This window comes from Corvus hawaiiensis, chromosome 9 (assembly GCF_020740725.1).
Source record: "Corvus hawaiiensis isolate bCorHaw1 chromosome 9, bCorHaw1.pri.cur, whole genome shotgun sequence".
Classification (NCBI taxonomy): Eukaryota; Metazoa; Chordata; class Aves; order Passeriformes; family Corvidae; genus Corvus; species Corvus hawaiiensis.
The window spans coordinates 2,072,239-2,092,514 of record NC_063221.1 but is presented as its reverse complement, the minus strand read 5'-3'; the positions used below and the strand labels follow the sequence as shown (position 1 = coordinate 2,092,514).

The following is a 20,276-nucleotide window of genomic DNA, read 5'->3' as shown; positions in this document are numbered from 1 at the left end:
TTTTTAAAATTCATTTGTCAGTTGATTCTTCTCTTTTTAACCTGTGTCCTTGACAAATACCTGAAGTCTGTGGATGAGCATGCTGAAGTAAAAAGACACCCACAGCTCATTGTCTCCAACTATTTCTTCTGATTACTCAAGTATACTGATCGACGAGACAAAACATTTAAGACTTCTGGAATAAACTATTTTGGAATTCTACCATAACTTACACATAAATCAGAGAATTGTTCAGTAGTTAAAACAGCTTAAAATCAGTTAAAAGTGTGGTGAGATCCAAGCCTGTTTGAAGACTAGCAAACATTTCTTCAGGGGTGTCTCAAGCAATATTACCTCTTGAGAGAAATTCAAGTCTGGAAACTACTTGAATTCTTGAATAGTGTTATGCTACATTTTACGAACAAAACTTAGAGTAACAGATGAAAAATGGTAAGGACCTGAAAGCTAAAAATAAATTGAAATAATACCTTTTAGTGTGTTGAAAAGTGTGCCATATGTTAGTAGAAGATCTGTGCACTTGTGAAAAAAGTAAATAAACAAAAATTAACATACCCACTTGGGGAACTGGTATGCTGATTTGTCTCTTAGATGAAAAATTTCTTGGATTTTAATTGCTTTTTGTCATGTCATTAAAATGTCACTGTAACCTATTGGACTCAGCAGAAACACTCTTCCAAGACTCCTTCAAACATTTAAACAGAAATAAGAATAAGATAATTTACCAAAAAGATAGAATTAATAATTGAAAAGTAATGGTATATCTATTTATTTTGCTATTTACTGCATCCTCAGCATTAAAGTTGCTCTTGCCAGCTAAGGTGGTTTAGCTGACTGGTCAACTATTTCTTAAAAAAACCCCAGTAGCAATGATCAATAGCAGTCTTTGATCAGAAATATGTGTTTGTCAAGTTGGAGCATAGTCTGTGCATTGCTGCTCTGTGTCCTTGCTCTCTGATATTTTAAAATTGGGTTTATGAGTTTTGTGCAGGAGAATTGCAGCATTTTGTAACAAAGATGTCAGCATCCATGAATGGTGACCCCCCATGTGATAAAGGGTAAGGTTAGAATAAGACAGGATTATTTTATGCTCTTTTCTGTTGCTCTGAGCAAGGATTATGGATGCTCAAGCTGTTGCCCATTCAGTTCTTGGGAGGCTGACAGTGGAACTTAGTAATGCTGTCCAGCATGGACTCCTGTTGCTAAAGTATTATTATATTATTATATTGCCATATTATATTATATTATTATATTACTATGTTGCCATAAAATACAAGCACAGGACAGAGCCAGTAAAGTCAGGTTGTGTAATTCTGGGTCGGGATTATGTTCAGGAGGGTGCTACAGCATGTGTGTTTGTAGTGGTTCCTTGGTGTTGCTGAAAATGTCCCTGTTACATTTCTGTGGGAAAGTCCCTTTTTAGCTGTTCATTTGATTAGCTTGCCCAGTCCTCAGCCCTTCTGTGTATCTGACATGACACGTATGACCAGATCTGTGCAATAACCAAACTAATCCACAGCTAGAGCTTCAACTTCCTGATGTATTTACTATTGATTTATTCCTCAGTGTGCATGTCATAATTCTGTAACTGCTTAGAGTATCTCGTCATAGAATCACTGAATAGTTTGGGTTGGAAAGGATCTTAAAGCTCATCTCATTCCAACCCCGTGCCATAGGCAGAGACCCCTTCCACTGTCCCAGGCTGCTCCAAGCCCCTTCCAGGCTGGCCTTGGACACTGCCAGGGATCCAGGGGCAGGCACAGCTTCCCTGGGCACCCTGTGCCAGGGCCTCCTCACCCTCACAGGGAAGAATTTCTTCCCAAGACCCATGTAACCCTGCCCCTCTGTCCATTTAAAACCATTCCCCCTTGTCCTGTCACTGTCTGCCCCTATAAAGGTTCTCTCCCTGCTTTTTATAAGCTCCTTTAAGGTACTGAAAGGCTATAACAATGTCTCCCTGGAGGCTTTTTTTCTCCAGGCAGAACACCCCCAGCTGTCCCAACCTGTGTCCATAGCAGAGAGGCTGCAGCCCTTGGAGCATCTCTGTGGCCTCCTGTGAACTCGTGCAAGTCCTTTAAGCCACGTGCTTAGTGCTTTTAATGTTTCTGTGAATATTGGTTTTCTTTCTCGCTCTTTCCCATTACTAGGGTAATGTGACTGGCTGCAAAATGGACTGAAAAAGAGGAAAGGAACTAGTTTTTATTTGGTTATCTGAGGGATAAAGATGAAATTACTTCGCATTCAAAAATAAAAACAATTATTGTTTTTAAAAGAATAAGGGTATTTTATAATCACACTCTTCAATTCTCAGGTCATTTGGAAAAATGGGGATATCCTCCCCAAAGCATAGGAAAAAGAAATTGGGTAGAGTACCTTTTAAATTTAAACAGCAGTGGTAAACTGTTTATGTCCTAGTGACCTGTTTCATAGAATGAGTACTCTAAACATTTACTGCCAAACCAGGGTCAAATTGCAGGTTATTTAATTAATCACAGCTTGCTGCCATTCGGCTAAACAGCCACTCTCACTACTCTCCTAGCTGGAAAACACAACAGTGGTCAAAGCACTTGGAGAGCACAGCACTTCCCACGGCAAAAAGAGCAAAAAATCAGTTTGGGCAGCCTTCTGCTGATTGCTCTGAAATTGTCCTGAGTCTACGAGAGCTTTCCTCTAGATCAGCAAATGCTGTTCCTCTGAAAGCTTTTCAGCACCTGCGACTGAAAGCTGTGTAGTGTTGTGCACGTGCAGTGATGTTTGTGTTCCCACATGTCTTGGGGTGTGTGAGTACAACCAGGCAGTAAAGCCCCAGCTCAGACCAACAGGCAGATCTGTTTGAAATCGTGGGATTGTGCAAAGGTGTGTGCAAGAGTTCCTGTCTTGTGGGACTTGGAACACACTCTTTGCATGAAGCATGGAACTAGAATTTCAGTCTTCATAAATAGTACTCTTGTCTTTTATTTGTTTCCCGAAATGTATTTTTCGGTACAGCTCACGTTATTTTTAATTTATTTTTCTTAACCTAAACAAAAACGTATATGTTGAACAAATATTTAAATTGAATTGTCTGCACAGATGGCATATTTTTCTCTTTCAATTCAAATTGATCTTCATTAGCCAACTTAGTTCAATTTCTGCAACCATTTATTGTTAATTTTCATTGATGTCTCCACACCTAGAGAATTTGGATACCATTACATTTTGCCACTGGTTCTTACTGTAAATCCTTGCAGAGTTTTTGCTTTCCATCTGACAAATACTAGCTACTGTAGCCAGTGGAAGAAAAGTTTGTGTTGCCAGTTGCTGACTCTGCTTTAGTGAATAACTTCAAAGATTTTTGGTGTTTTTAATCTTTATTTTGACTCTTGTAGTTGAAGTATAACAGGCAAATGATCATCTTTGTTTCAGGCACAATAACCTTGTTGTGAGACCAAATGGATTGTCCACTCTGGTGAGGAGTGGTGTTCCAGAAGCACTGAGGGCAGAGATCTGGCAGCTGCTGGCAGGATGCCATGACAACCAGGCAATGCTGGATAAATACAGATTACTCATCACAATGGTGAGGGATTTATAATTTGTTCTTGCCTTCTTTTGTTCACTTTCCTTTGGTTAAGATGAATTCTGCTGGGCAGCAGTTTTAGTCAGTGGCAGGGCAGCAGAAGAGTGAAACAGTTTGCCTTTTTTTAAGCAACTGAAGTTGTGATTATGTGACTTTACCTCCTGCCATGGGTGCCTGCTGCATGGCATTAGCAATAGAAATTGCTGACCTATATCCATAGTAGTGCTTGACATTTAGCTTTCTATTCTCTTGCTGTGATGATAATAAGAACATCAACTTGTTCAGGTGTTTGCTTGTGGGTTTTTTTGTAAATTCACATCCATCACTTTGTTTTTTCAGAAGTTTGTTTTACGGATGCCTTAATCCCAAACAAACCCAAACAAAATGGCACAAAGTTGAGGGTTTCTTCTTTCTGTTGTTTATTTTAAAAAAGAATGTTAAAAACATTTTGACCTAGCAAGGAATCACTCTCCTTGCTGTATGGGTGAGCTGAGAGGAGAATCCTTTTGGGAATCAGTTCCCATTCTGCGTCCTAATGTCATCAGTGCAGTCAGTGAGCATTCTAAGAAGTCTGCAGAGCTGTTTGATCTTCTTAGATCTATGATGGCAAGAGGGAGGACCTCTGTGTTGTGTAGCACGAGCTGTGTGCAGTGTCAGAGGTGATGTCAGCATTTGGGGTTCTGGAGCTCTGCCGCTGCAGGGCTGTTCCAGCTCTGAGAAGAGCAGCAGTCTCAGATATGCTGTGAATGGCAGAAGCGGATGGGGATGGTTTCATGTGCTGCTCAGAGCACGTGCTGGATTTGTTATCTGGGTTATGAGTTATCACACAGAAATTCTGGGGTTGTTACTCACAGTTTCCTTTCGTAATGTTCTCATATTGTTTTGCTACTTGTCCTCTTAATTTGACGTAATGAATTATGTTTGTGAAGTTTAGAAGCATGCCCAGAGTGAGAGCAGTCCTGGTGGCTTCTTTTTTCTTTACCAAGAAGGAAGAATGCTTTGATAGTGTAAACTTTTCATTTTGATGTTGCAGCTGTGTTATATTTTCCTTAGAAACCATTCACAGGACATGTGTCAGCTGTATGGTGCATCAAAGCCACCTCCCTTATTTGCTCCTGCTTTCCAAAATTGGGAAAGATGTTTGTTTCATGGCGGAGGAGGGAGTGGAAAACTTCTAAAATGCACGGTTTATTTTGATGCTGGAGCCTTGTGCCTTAAAAATACCTTGTTACACTTGGCCTTTTCACTACAGAAATATTGCAGTGATGTGTATTTTGGAAGATGATATTTCATACAGTATTTAATATAATATATATTGTATTTAATATAATAATAGGAAATATTTCAGTGTTACTTATGAAAAATTTAAATCCTCTGCTGAACTGGAGCATTTATGCAAGCAGAGTTTTTTTCTAAAGTAAATAATTTTCCTCCTGAAATGACAAAACTGCTTCTGTAGTCTGACTGTCTAAACTGCTGGTGATCACATCATTTGGCAGTAAAAGACTCATGTAAGAAATGAACAGGGGAGAGCCTGTGCCATACCAAAGCTAGGCCCATCTTTGGGAAGAGTTAATGTGGGATACTGCAGAAAAAAAGCTGATTTTTTTTTTTTTTAATGAATTATTATCTGGTATTTATGTCTGTGAACAGAACTTCTCTGTTTCATTTCGTGTGTCAGTAATGTGAATTAAGCAGAGAGAGTAGTAAAACGTATATTTTAGTAGTATATACTACTGAAATCATGGTTGTGGTGTTACCTTATGTGTGTCAATAATAACCTAAGAATAATAACTTAATAATGTTAAGCTTCAGAGTTATTTGGGTATTAATGACTGTTCACTTGCTTCTCCTGTATGAGGAAGCAGAACTGACTTCTTTTCTCTGCATTATTTGTATGCTACCATCCTAATATACCAACAACATGAACTTTTTTTTTATTTTGTAATTATTTATTCTTCCCATCAAACCCATAATTTTCATCTTGATTATTTCAGTTTATGTATATGCTTGCACAAATTCCCCTGGTATTTTGGTCTTTCTGCTTGATGTTTCTCTTCTGGAAGCTGGATGTGTTTGTGGGTGTGTTGAGCCCTTCAGCAGTGTGTTCTGTGCACAGACGTGTTCCTGAGCGTGCTTCTGGAAGCCATTCCTGCTGGGGAGAGCTGGTGATGCTCTGCACTTGCAGTCCTGGGAATGAAGTGGGCTGAGACAGCAGAAGTAGGAGGTGGTACAAACACCTACGAACTTGAACCATTGCCTACTGACACCCCACAAGCTCCCAGAACCTCTCTCCCTCTCAGATAGCTCCCCATTGCTGCCCAGTTCCTGGAGCAGTCCTGAGGTTCTGTCCCATGCTGCCCAAGGTAGCAGATCCTTCCTCTGAGCCTGCTCTCCCAGCACTCCAGCCCTTCATCCAGCCTGACGTGCACTCCTGGGTTAAATTGGCAATTGCAGCACCTCAGTGAGAAAGAGGGCACTGGAGACCACTAGAAAAGTCTCTGCTGTGATACTGTCACAGCTTGAAAGATGAACCTGATACCTGAAATTCTTAGTGCTGAAAACCTGATGTATGGTTGCCTCTTACGGGGACAGAGTGAAATCTGGTAAAAACTCTGACTTTACTGCAGTGTTACTGGTTAACTTCAGGTGAAACTGTGCTCACTGGTGAGAGTTGTGTTGTTGGCAGGCCAAAACTGTGTGCAGTGTGATACTCTGAAAGACAGCAGACTCTCAGCATTTAAATTTAGTGCAGAGACCATGATACAGACACATTTGTTGCTCTATTCCAGTCTCGTGCAGCAGTGCTGTGTTAGATTGGCCAGCTCCAAGTCCCGTCACCTAAGAAATCTGGCTGTGCATTTATGCTGTATGTATCCATCTGCATGCAGAGCTGGAACCTGCTGCAGTGTTTCTCAGCTTCAGGAGTGCTTGGTTCAGTGTGTTCTGGAGAAGAGGGTAATTTGGGGCTTGTTTTAGAGTCTCAATTCAGCACTGAAAGCAAAATAAAATGTCTCATTTAGAAAAATCAATGCTGCACTCATTTTCTCCAAAAGGCCTCCATGTCCTCTGGTCCTGTGCACTGGAGATCAGCAGTCTGTTAAGAGTGAACTGTGTTCCCTTTCCCCTAGATCAGAGCGTTCATTTCCCATCTCTAGGTGAGTTTGGAGTTCCAGGAGGGAAGGGAGGAAGAAATACTTCGGCTCTCACAAGTACTGACAAGCACTACCTTGCACTCTCTTAGGTCTTCTGCTGAGTTCCAGCTTGATGATTACCATGAGTTGCTCAGGAATTTTGACTGGAGCACAATAGTAGGCCTTGCATACAGTTTTAGAGAGTAGGAGTTGAGATCTGGCAGCTGCTTCATTTCTGACATATATGTAAATCTGTTCTGTGTGACAATCAAAAATCTGCCTTACTTTCCCTGCAGGCATGTGTGCCATGGGATCTTCACAGTGCTGCACGTGGCACCTGACAGGAAGGGGAAAGTAAAACATACATAAGAAGGGAGAAATGCATATTTTTATTTATGTAATTATTTTAAGAAAAATCAGATCAGAGTGAGAAAAATCTGCTTATGATAATGAAGGGGTCATATTGGTATTTTAAGAGCTTCTGAAAAAGCGTGTCTGATCTGTTTGTTAAAAGAGTATAAGTAGAAAAACATGCACGAGCTGAGGTCAGTTCATTGACAGAGTGTTTTCTCCTGCCTGTGTGACATTATTTCATGTTCACTGGTTCCTCTGGAAAGACTCAAATGAATTTTTCCGTGATGAGGTGTGCTCAGAGCTCTGATAAACTGGTGGGTGCCCAGGCACAGTGTACCCTGTTTAGGACTGGAGTGCTGGTAATTGTCTCGTGCAGGAATGGGGCTCCCCTTGCCCCACTGTGGCCTTGTCAGAGCAGGTGTCAGTGTGTGAATGACAGAAACCTGCTGTCAGGTGATGACAGTGATGCAGCAGCTCAGCGTAAAACACTTGTTGCCTCTGCATGGGGACAGATGTTTTATTTATTGCATCTTACACTGCTTATTATTAGAATTCTGCTTCTCTGTTTTAGATGGTTTCATTCCTGCGTGTGTTCTCACTGCTGAATTTGTAGGGTGAGGCTTCTTTCCTGTCAGAGGTGTGTGTAGTTGTGTAAGTGAAATGAGAGCAGAAACAGAAGGCTGTCGCTCACATTCTGTAGTTCGAAAACTTCTGGGTGGGCTGTTTTAAGGTAGCGTTTCTGATTGTTAAATGCATCATTTATTCATAAAACATTTCCAGTTTACAGTATGAATTCCCTTAAGAAATGAACTTTATGTTCATCTAACAACGTATATAGACTTATTTTAAATGCAGCTGCTGCTGTGGTTTAAGGAAGAAAAACTTGCTTTAAATTTATTAGTATTATTTTTTAAAGTAAGATCAGAAAAAGAAGCCTATTCTCAGATAAAGTAGATGTTGGCAGTATTCTATTACTCAAAACAATGAAAGTTTGCGTAGGAATGAGAATGCCTGGTTTTGAACTGGGTGGTGACATTGAGTCGAAGGTCTTAAAGAAAGATTGAATGGCTGTCCTTCCAAATGACTGGTAAGAGAACCAAAAATAAGATTATTTGTTTATTGTCATAATTTCCTTTGTCAGTATGAGCTCATGCCCAGAACAGTTAGAGATAATAACTAATTAAAGGGTCAGGCTTCAGAAGACTTGGCCAAAACATAGCTTTTTCTGCTGACTGTATTTTTTGGTGTTTTGTGTCTGGACCAATAACATTTCAGGTCACTCCACATAAGAGTGAAAATCCTAGGAATTCTTCCAAGCTCTGAGAGGCATTGATTTGGGGATTAAATATTGCCATATCATGAAAATAACGGATGTCAGTAATTTAATAATTTGAAAATGGCACTAATCAGGGTTATCACTACTCCAGCAGTATAATTCTCATACAATAGTGAGGAAATACAGGAAAGAATTTTCCATTGCTGCAGAAGATGGAGCAAGTGGATTGGATTTGGGGCTGGATGAAATTAATCAATTTAGTGCTAATGTATGTAGTTTATATGTTCAGTTTGCACCAGCATTATTATTTCTTGATTCCTACAAGACAAATCCTCTTGTTTTAAAGCAAAAAGAAAAAAATCCCAAATGTTAGGGTTGCAGGTTTCTGGAATTGGGTCTTGTCCAAAATTTAAAAGTTAGGATAGATGAAAACAGCAAATCCCCTTGCTGAAGTTTCAACATGTGCTTAAGCACAATCTTCCATGTGTTGAATTAACTCTGATTATTAATCTGTTTCTTGGTGCATCTGTCTTTGAACTGAGCTCCAAGGACTGAAGATCAACTTCCATGTAAACCTAATGCAGAAATCTGTTTATTTTTTAAACTTTGAATTTACCCAAACTGTTCAAACAAGAAAAGGTATTTGCAGCTTTATTTCATACTTCATATTTACTTGGCTTTTTAATTTTTATTGCCAGTTTGCTTGCATAGTTAGTAAAAGGAAGACTGAGGAGATAACAAGTGAGTCACTGTTTCATTACAAAGAAGATTAAATCCAGTTGACTTTGAAACTGGTGCCTTGATGCCATGTTTGTGTGGTTTTGTTCATTTAGTTTTTAAATTTATTTTATTTGTGTGAAGCAAATGCAATTTGTGTGAAACAGTTTAGCAGGGACTTGAGAGAATTCCTTACACAGGAAGGCTATTTTAGTGTGAGTAGAGAAAATGAATCAAGCTTGTTATTTGCAGCAATACCAAAGGATGTTAAGTTAGCACTAAGAAGGGGAAAAAGGAATATTTTTTTGTCCCAGTGGCATCGTGCAGGGTTCCACTGCTCAGTGTTCTGAGACTAATTAATCAGTAAGGGTGTCTAATTAAAAAGATGACTGTTCACCAGCTGCCGCAGCAGGCTGGTTAATGGACTGAAACATTAGGGTATTTTTGTAGGAAATATTTGTGTTCAGAATGCTGCATCTGTTTGTCCTGATTGAAAATGGGGGAGTTTAGGCCTCTGTAGCAAGGAATAGATTTTTTTTTTGCATCTTTATTTCATCTCTTTACTAATTAGGCATTGTCTCCCTTGACTTTTAAAGGAAATAGATTTCAAGGATGGCATAGCAGCATGCTAAGCAATTATAAAAGATCCTCTCACACAAGGATCAATGATCATTATAATAAAAATGTGATTTTTGTTTTCAGTTGACTAAAAAGAGAAAGAGCTAATACCTATTGTTTTGCTTTTTGAATGAGGTACTTGAGTATTAGGCAAAATAATTCGGGAGGAACTGGTCACTTTTTCAGAGTTTCCTGTTTCTTTTAAATTCAGTATGTATAGGCAGTTTCTTAGGTTTTACTGTTCCCCACCTTTTCTTAAAGGGTACGGATAGGATGACTGTTACTTAACTCTTCTCTTAAACTGAGATCATTCATTTTGTGGCAAGTACGTTCTTGATATTTTTATAATGTGATGTAGTTTGTAGAGACAAATCAGCTCATGCTGGTTAGAGTGATGGGAAGCCTCATTTTTGGTGTAAGCTGATGTGTTGGTGCTGACAGTTACAGTCACCTACTTTGAATTATTTTAGTGGTGCTGCAATACTGTGGGACAATAAAGTATGTATGAACTGAAAATACTTCCCAGAAATCAGTGAAAAATTATTGTCTCTGAAGAGTAGAAGTTGATAAAATTTTAATTTCTTTAAACAGCTTCATTTAAATTCAGACTTCAGATAAAAGGTTTAGTTTATGATAAATGTACCAGGGTACCTAGTTCCATAGCAAATGTTAATATTACTCATACAAACTCAGGAATAAAATGTCCCTAAGGTGAATTTAATTTGCCAAGTTTTGATTCATTTAGCACTCATCTGGAGAAAGTCTTTCAATTTTGTGTGCACAAAAGGGAAAATCTTCTGCTCACTCTTGATCTTCAAAGGAATTCATCAGTTTAATGACAGGTCCCTTCAGGAGATAATGGAGGAGCATCAATTAGTAGTTTTTATTTTTATGTTATCTAAATTTTAATGTTTATGTATGATACTTGAGGTGGAAAATGCCACCAGTAGTATTTTATATTCAGGACCTGCATAAAATTATAAAATGTTAATGCTGCGTTAAGAATTTTTCTGCAGTTTGTTTTCCAAACAAAACCACACATGAGAACACTAAAATGACACAGTACAATTCCTGGCTCTTGAGGTGATGTATGACCTCTCTGCCCTAAAAGTCACATAAATTGACACATTTATTCTGAAGGATGGAGTATAAATGGGATTTGCATGTGCCCTCTTGGAGTCCGTGTTCTGTTTTGTCTGCGTGAATTTACGATCCATTATCTGCAAACCAGGGGAGCAGAGTTGCCCACCATTTCAAACAGTGATAAAACCAAGGGTGTAATCAGTATGATGGCCTGAATAGGTTTAAGTGATGGTTGCTGGAAGAATTGATATTGCAGCAGATAGTGTCATAAACTCCGGATATATGAATATTGATGCAGATGACAAGTGGTTTTTAAGTAGGATGGAGTTGGGATGTGTCACTGCCTCGCTGTTCCCTTGGAGTGTGGTAAGAGCTGCTAGTTCTTGGCACCTCAGAGCTCGTTTGAAAAGTCCCTGATATTCCTTCCTAGATGAAGCATGAATAGGTATCTCAGTTGAATTTGAACATTGGTTTGTCAGTAGGTGTTCAGTTTTCCTGTGGCAGTAGTGATGCTGATGCTGAAGGAGCAGCTGTAGTAAAGAGACATTTTCAACGACGGCATTCTGCACCCCTGAGTAAAACTGGATCGTTGTAGTGCTCTGCAGGGTGTGTTGCCTTCATGGAGTTCTGTGTGTATGATCTTCCCTGTTAGCACAGGGCACTGCTTACCTGAGGCAAGTGGTTTTGTCTGTGTCCACTGCAAGAGCTGGGATTGCTGAGGGATAATTTTGTTTGAAGCAATCAACTTGCTCTTGGTATTCCTCTTTGCTCTCAAATTCCCTTCTTCCCAACCGGCCTCTGCTTTCAAATAAAGCTTGCATAACTGGCATTCAGGAGGCTGCAGCACTCCAGAGCTGGAGCTTTAGCAATCTTAAATACCTTTACTGAAGAGAGCAAACCACCTTTTCCTGACTATTAGTGGCTGGTTTCAGTGTGTTAATGTTTGATGCCATGAAAATGAAAGAGCGCTCCAAATGCTTCGAGATGAACGCTAAGAATCCAAACATTTGGTGTTTAAAGGCTCCTAAAATGCCTTTGTTAGCACCAATACTGGTGGTCAACACTTCATTAAAGCATGTTTTACCATAGCTGTGGACAGCAGTTCAGAACAATTGAAACAGGAGCAAACCCACCAAGGCTTGAGCTGCATGTGTAGAATATTAAAGCGTACAGAAGTGATGACTACCTCACTTAAATCCAAACTGGAATTTGATATAGGAGTGAATTCTGAACCTTTTGCTACCTTACTTTATGTATGACTTCTTCATGGTAAACCCCAAATGACAGTTATTTGTGTGTTCTTAGGACATTATTCTAGCATGAGCTAGCATGAAGGTAGATTTTATGGTAATCACTTCAAAAGAGATGAGAAACCTATAGATCTTCTTTACAGTCTATATCCATTAAGGAATTTTTTCCCTTTGCAGTGATGAGCATGGTTGTACAAATTAAGAGTCATGTCCCCTATCAGCGAGGAAATTTGCAGCTGCTGAGGTAAACTAACCAGAAGGAGATTGATTGCAGTCTGCTACTGCATATACTCTTTCTAACAATCTTTTATGTAGGTTTTTGTGGACACACACAAATATTTTGGCAGCTAGGATTTTTTTTCTTGTTGAGAGTTTTCATCAGTTGTTTTTTAAACTGACAACCAAATACTGACGATATGGAGCTTCACATATTTTAATCATATCCTGCATATGACAAAGCTGTCTTCATATGGCTGGTTTGTTTTCAGAGCAATCCAGTTTCAAAATACGCCCTTTTTTTTTAACTCGGTAGTACAAGATAGAGCCTGGATTAAAACTAAATCCTCGTTAATGGGGATTGCAGTTTCAGACAGCGTGCTTGCCAAAAGGGGTTTCTTGTACTGCGTGTTCCATCTCTTTTTTGTATCCTTACCTAGCATTTGCAGGGCTAGTCACAGTACTTGTGGAGTTGTATTTAGAAGATTTCCTTCCCCCCCTTTCCCTCAGAGAGATGTACTGTTCAGGTGTGGTGTGAGGATGAGATGGGAGCAAGCGCTGGGGCTGGGCAGGATGGACAGGTGAGGCAGCCTTACGTAGGGTAATGTAACATTGCAGTCTAATTAAACTTTTGGTGCCTGTATGGCAGAGAAATTGGAGGTACCTTTTGGAACCATGCCCCCTTTCTTTCATGAGTTTGTAAATGTAATTCCAGGAAGCTCTTTTGGTCTTTGTTGTTACTTCTAGGATTTCCTTTGCCTTTCTGTGAAGACTCTCCAATTCTTTAATGGGAATCTGAAAATACATTAACACACAATAGGGATAAAATATACCCACAAATGCTAGAATGAATATTCTTTGATGATGCTCTTACATATGGATGTATACATGTGTGTTCAGTGCAGAATGGCTGCCCCTGATATAACAAGAATCCTGGTGCTGAATGCCAGCAGGGGATTTACACAGCTGGCAGTCAAGGAGTAATATTTGGATGTCTGCTCATTTTCTTTGAACTCAAAACCGTGTATTTCAGGCAGCCATGCGCTTGATTAAGTTTAGGCTATTACACAATGAGGAAACTAATTTCATAGAAAGCTCAGAGCAGCAGTAGCTGGTTGTCTTTTCAGGACTGTCTGCAGTGTCTGGTTGAGTCAGCAGCAAGCCTTGAAAACATGCAGCCAGGCTCCTTTAGCCCAGGCAGAGACAGTGTCCTTCTGAAACTTTCATTTAAAGTCTTGATATTCCCATGTCTAAGATTTACCCTGACTCATGAAAATGGATGTACAGTGAGTGTTGTACATGGAGTTTCCTTTGCAGAAGCTGTTGATTGGTCACAGATCCATTAGGTAAGATACTTACCCACATGATTTGCATTTCTAGAAATGCTAGCTTCACATGATGCTTGAGAGGGAATGAGTTAACTGTGTATCCAGCCTCAAGGATTAATACTGGGGCTGGGGAAGCAAAACTGCAGGAATACACTTGAATTTTCAGTGTTAGCTTTGCTGCACAGCCCTGTGTATTATTTGAATTGCCAGTGTACATCTGACTTCTGTGCTGCAATAAGGAATTAATCTGATTCTTCTCTGCTTAGTGCAAGTGAAGGGCCTGACTTTGAGCTGTGATTTTGGCCTCTTGAGGATTGTGGTGAGAGGCTTTCCATGTGGGTCAGAAAAGAGTTATGAGTACTGCTGGTAGCAACCTTAATTTTCCGTGCAGTGAAGCCAAAACAGAAGGCACATGCTGTGTTAAAATACCAGCTTCCAGTGGGATCCTGGCACATGCTACGCACATGGTTTAAGTGCAAATATTTCCAGTAGAAGTTACTGTTTCTAGTCATAATTTTCTGAAGTATCTGTTAAATGCTTTGCTTATTATTAATTAAGGCTTGTCTCAGTATGGGTTTTGGAATATTGCACGGTGCACACAGTTCTGTTAATTTTTAATAGAAGTAGCAGTTTTGATAATCTGACAAATAATGGATAGGAGAAGAGTTCTCTGAGATTGTCATGGAAGTGCTTGTATAATTAGGAGCCCTGTAATGATCATCTAGGACGTATGAGAAATTTAAATATATTATCATCTTGTAGTCACAGGCATCTTTATAATTCTGTACATACAAAGGGACAGAACTCTGCTGCTTCAGACGAATAAATTTTGGTACTTCCTAACTTTTCAGTACTTCATTTAAAATCATTAAGTAACATTTATCATGGAATCCTAGAATGGTTTGTGTTGAAAGGGACTTTAAATCTCATTGTCCTTCCACCCTCTGCCATGGGCAGAGACGGCTTCCACCAGCCCAGGTTGCTCCAAGCCCCACCCAGCCTCGCCTTGAAAACTTCCAGAGATGGGGCAGCCAGGGCTCCACTGGGCAGCCTGGTACAGTTCATGGATCTAGGTAAGGTTGCCAGGACAGCAGATAAGTGGTACAAGGTGTTTGTTTCTTCCTAATGACTGTGAGAACTTGCAGTGCATAATTTTCTACTCACCTTGTACTTCTTAGAGTTCTCTGGAGTTGCACTAACTGATCTCTAAAGCAGAATGCCCCCCAAAAAACCCAACCTCTACTTGTCTCTGAAGCTCTTTCTGTAAATTGACTCATAGATGTTACATTTTAAGCCAGCAGAATGTTTGATTATTCTACTTTTGACTGCCTTTAAAATTCTAGTTGCCATAACAACTTTATTTCTTTATTTTTAGCACATCAGTTGCCATAACAATAAAATATAGCTTTTTGAATGTAACCATTTTTCCTTTACTTTTTTTTTGCTTTGTGTTATGAAGAACCTTCTTTGAGGGTGAAAGGAAATGTGGCAAAGCTCGTCCCCTGTGAGTGCTTGGGTTAGAACGCTAGCTTAAAAATAAGTCTTTTTTTACTCTAGCCTTATTCCATTTCTGTGGCATGTTTTTTGACTACTGAGTATTTCCATAACTTAGACAGAAAAATGAATGCAAATCACTTGTGTAAAACCTTTGTAAAAAATTGCTGTTTCTCATTCTTATTTCTTTTAGGTAGCATATTAGAAATCCTTAACTGTTAAGAGGGTAATTTCTGGTATCTTTATTTCAATATATGGAGTGGCTATAAAGTCACTGAGGTGGAGGCAGTGTTTCGTTCAGCCTGTTGATATTCCGTGTTTGGGGCAGTTTTATGTGATATATCTTTAAGATATATGAACTAAGAGATTGACTTTCAGCTTCAAGCCATAATCTTGAGCAGAGGAGAGAGGTTTATGTGTGAATTTAATGTTGGTGAAAGAAGTTGGCCTTGAATTCAGTCTATAGACTTGACTTCTCCAGTCCCTGATAGTGTCCCTTCCAAAAGGATTTGTAGATCTCAATGTTGTCTTTTTATTTAACCTATTCTTAGTGCTGATAAAGTATATATTTAATTTCATTTTTTTTTCTAAGAGATGGCAAGTAATACCAGGTTTGGTATTTCTTCTAGAATAAATGATTTCTCAGCTCACATAACATTTTACATGTGCCAATTTCTGGCTATAAATATAAACGTCCTCATTATCTAATAAGACAAAATTTGCTAGTTATTGGAAGTTGAATGTATTTAGATGTCATTAATCTTGAAAAATAGTTATCAGATGTATGATGATTTTATACATTTTAATTAGCTATTTTTTAGCTGGGGGCTGTGGGGGGGAAAGTCAGTAATTCTTGCTTTCAGTGGCATTTTCCTAACACCTCTCATTTCTAGATTCCACTTCTGTGAGTTACCCAGGAATGTACTTCCACTGTTATTTGCAAAATTTTCCCTGTAGATCATTCTCAGTAGGAAGCTGTTCCTTGTCCTTTCTCCTGCGTGGATATTGATCCAAGTGTGTATAGATCCATGCTGGAGGAGAACAGAAGTGATACCTCTTCAGCACTTCCAGCTGGGAGGAAGATTTGGTCTAAATGAAGCTGAGCTTAAAATCCATGAAAAGAAAATGTGCCACCCTTCAGGTTATAAATAGTTAGCATGCCATATCATTTTCCTCTTTTCTATTTCTTCACAATGTGGTAGAATAGTAATCCCGAGTAACACTTAGTTTAAAAATAGTCTTAAAAATCCACTATTTGCTTTGATTATTTTTAGCTTTTTTGTTTTCAGGGAGTAGTGGAATTGGATTTACTGGGATTTGGGGTTGGTACCACCTGCTCCCTGCACTAAAACAAATAGTGGCTCTTTAGTTCTGAACTGGTTTTGCCCATACCAACAGTTGGAGCTGTGACTTCATCTCCTAAATGATCCTGGTTGTTCAGTGCTTTTCTGAGCCACCTCTCGTGTCCTTGAGGAAGAACTATTTTTAAAAGCTCTATTAAAGGAAAAGTTTAGGGTGGAATGTGTCAATTGTATAATCAACTAAAACATAAATTGTTGGTGTGACCGGGCACGTGTTTCCAGCCAGCCTGTCTGGCTTAGACTGGATGTTCCAGGAGAATGTTCTGTGGCTGTTTAACCCAATCCACATCCATGGAGAGTGGATTTGATGGTGCATGTCTGTGTGTTTGTCACATAAGAGCTGGCAGTTCACAATACTAAGAGAATTAGGCTGAAGTGGAACTGTTCTGTGGTACATCCAAACTTCAGATTTTGAAAGACAGACAGGTATATGTGGGTTCAGTCCTCGTGTTCTTAGTAGTTGCTTTTGCATGGGCCTTAAAAGTTGGCTGCCTAATTAAGGCTGCAATAAATTATTCATCAGTTGAACTCATTAAATCAAAATTGCTTGCCTTTTAAAAGGTCATGCTGTAGTTGAAGAGAACTGTTTGGTTTGCAGTGGGTGAAAAGTCGAAGCGGGCGATCACAATGTTTGAGATTTTTTTTTAAATAGCTTTAAAATTTCTCATTCTAGCTCTGCTGGAGTGGAATTACTGCTAATACTGACTGAGCTTATGCTCCTGCCAGGTGAGCTGGAATCCTTTTCAACATACACTTTCTTGGTGCCCACTTGAAATACGCTTTTAGAATACCAGTATCTGTGGAATGTAATTCCTGGCTTGACACAGACAGAAGTATTAGTAAAAGCACAAGTATGTCAAAATATGCCTCCAAAAAGTTTGACTGAATGCAGTACTAAAATCTCTTACGTATTATTTTGAAATACGGAAAATGATTCCCACAGGAAAGGAAAGGGCAATGTTACCTGCACTGTGCAGACTGTTCTCTATATTTCAGCATTTCTTCATTTACAGTTCTCTTAATTGCTATCTTTTGTCCCGTGATTTAATACATTAATCATCTCTTGAAAGATGGGAGCAGTGGGAGATAGTAAGTTGGTGTTGTTTTGCCAGTATCCTTTTCTTTTTCTTTTTTAAACTGCTGCTAGTGTAAGAGCAGGTGGTTTAGTGTTAGTGGCACCTGCATGAAATTGTCTGAGGGCACAGGTTGAATTTTTTGCTTTTCATACAAGAAGTTTTTCTTGTGCTTCTTATAATATATGGTCAGTCAGTAAATAGCGTCCTTCTGTAGCTTACGTGCTGTTTAAAGCAAATGCTCTTTGGTTCCTGAAAAATGTTAATTATCACCATTCAGTTGGCTGCACAGCATTTCCCTGAAGTAAATTCACTTCTTGATTGGTAGCTTATTGCACAGAATTTTATTTCTGTTGATTCAGGACACAGGAGTTTGGTGGTGGTATTTGTCACTCTGGACTGAGCTTCTAAAGTGGATTCAATTTGTCGTAGGACCGTGAAGATCATCTTGAGGGAAGCTCCTCCTTAAGGAAAATGTTCCTTTGTATGAAATTCAGGAAAGTATTTGCTCTGTATGCATCCCTGCCCATGGTGGGGAGAGCTGGAACAAAATGATCTTTTTAAGATCCCTTCCAACCCAAAACATTCTGTGATGCTATGAAATACAATCCATGAGATCGCAGTAATGTTTAAAGGGAGATTGTAGCAATTTACTCCAAAAACTTGCTTAATATTCATTAAATACATGACTAGTATTAGGAGTAATTTGAAAGTTTTGAACTTCAGAAGCATTCAATGTAATTGTTGCTTAACAGCATGAAAAGACTGCAAAATAAATAAACTTGCAAATGTGAATGCCCATCTCTCTCTACTGATCCGCATTAAAAAAAAAAAAACTTGCCCATTTCTTCTTGTTCTGCATCACAGCATCCTAATTACCTAACACTGATGTGATCCTGGCTCATATTTGCATCATTAGAAACAGCAAAGGACTGAGCTGAGTCCAGCTGAGGATCAGGCTGAACCTGAGCCTTCTGGAGGAGTACTAGTAAATATGCAAAGGGATCTTCAGCTCCCTTCACATCTCTTGACCGTTTAGAAGGCTGCTGTCCCCTTCCAGTCCTTCCTGAACTGCCCTCACCCTTGACTCCAAATTACACCAGCCCCGTCCTTCTCCCGCCGCTGCTCTGCTGCTGCCACCAAATCCAGCTTTGCCCTAATGCAGAAAAGGCCTGTGATGGTTTTTTTCCTGTACCCATAAGGTAAGAGCTCCACAGGAGCATCTGCAATTCAGAAGCGCAGCTGTGTACCTGGTGTCTCTCGATCTTTGTTGCAGCACAGGCTATGTGGGCTATAGCACTGTGAAATGATTTATGGCATTCTTTAGGATCGTAGGGTGGGAGGGAGAAGGGAAGGAACTGATCTCTGGTAGCAAAAGTGATAAATGAGACTAGCAGGTGGAGAAATGGTTTAAAAGTTTCTACAATATACTGTTTCCTTCACAACTGACACTTCTGCGTTTTTACCACTGGTCCAAGTGGGTTTAGCCTTGATGAGGATGAAGACAAACCACAGTAAGAAAACTTCTGAGCTGCTGGTGGGAGTCACAGGGAGAGTGGTCAGACATTGGAACAGGGGCTGTGAAAACTCTGTCCGTAGAGATGTTCACAGCTCAGCTGAATGTAGGACCCAGCACAACATGGCTTAAGTTTGGTGTTGGATCTGATTTAGAACTTTGGCCCTGTTAGGAGCAGGACATGGGGTCAGATGGTACCCATAGGATATAAGGAGTTTGAGAAGCCTAAGCTTGTTTTGAGACAAAATGAAGGGTTTATTTGTATGTATGTACTCCTTATATCTCATCATACGCCTGTGCTGAGGTCAGAATCCCTGTGTGTTCTGTGTGAGCACGAGCTCTCCGTGGCAGGTTTTAAATAGACAGCTGTAGTGGGTGGATTTGGGGAAGAGGCTTTATATTCCAAATACCAAACAGAACAGAATTCTGCCTTAAATACAACACTGATATGACTTCATAGAGCAACTTCAAACACTTAATATGATGTAGAAAACGCTATCTATGTACACACACACACACAATTTTTAAGGCAACAAATGATTTTCCTTCCTCTGCTACTTTAAGCTGCACTAAAACTGAAAGCTTTATAGAATAGAATTACTCTGGAGGCATTAAATGCAAAACCAGGGTGTCCATAAGATACTTTGACAAGTAAATGCCAGAGGTATTTAAGATTGAAAATAAAGCAAACTGAAAGGAAGACCTTTGTTCTTTAGGCTTAGGAGAAAGTATATAAAAGAAGAAAATACTGTAAAACAAAACAAAAAAAAGGAGTTGGGCAGAAAAAATAGAAGCTGATGAGTTGGTATGTATATCAGCACTGTCATTTGGGTCTGCATCTAAATAAATAACTACTGTGTTCCTCATCCCACACTCTCAGCTGCACCTCCTTGCTCTCATCAATGCCTTTAAAAAAGATTTTACGGAAATTATTGTTGTCCATTTAATCCAGCTGACCATCCAATAATTTAACAATGAAAGACTTCAAACTAGAAATGAGTGGTGTGATTGAGCTGCTGCTTCATGCACTGCAGGGATTGCTTCCATCAGTCCTGTTGCCTTACAAAAAAAGGATTTAGGAAACAAATACTGCTATTCCTTTCCAAACAGAATGACTAATAGATTGTTTTCTTGCTTGGAGCTTCTAAATCTCCTTCCATATGGACTTCTTCTGTCTGAGAAGCTTTATCTGGTTTCCTTGCAGGGTCACACATCACCGCTGCTTTCACAGCCTTGCTTTGCATACACAAAGCTCATGCTCCTACCACATCCCCTCTGTTTTCAGCAGGATCAGATGGTGCGA

At 39.5% G+C, this 20,276-nt stretch overlaps 1 protein-coding gene across 7 annotated transcripts in view; it reads left to right on the top strand.

The window, feature by feature from the left end:
* Positions 1-20,276, top strand: part of RABGAP1L (RAB GTPase activating protein 1 like) — a 242,364-nt gene that overhangs the window by 55,325 nt on the left and 166,763 nt on the right. For all 7 annotated transcript variants that reach the window (XM_048312811.1, XM_048312810.1, XM_048312805.1 and 4 more), the window contains one exon: positions 3,403-3,553. In XM_048312811.1, coding sequence (XP_048168768.1) covers positions 3,403-3,553 — 151 coding nt within the window. The remainder of the gene's footprint in view (positions 1-3,402; positions 3,554-20,276) is intronic.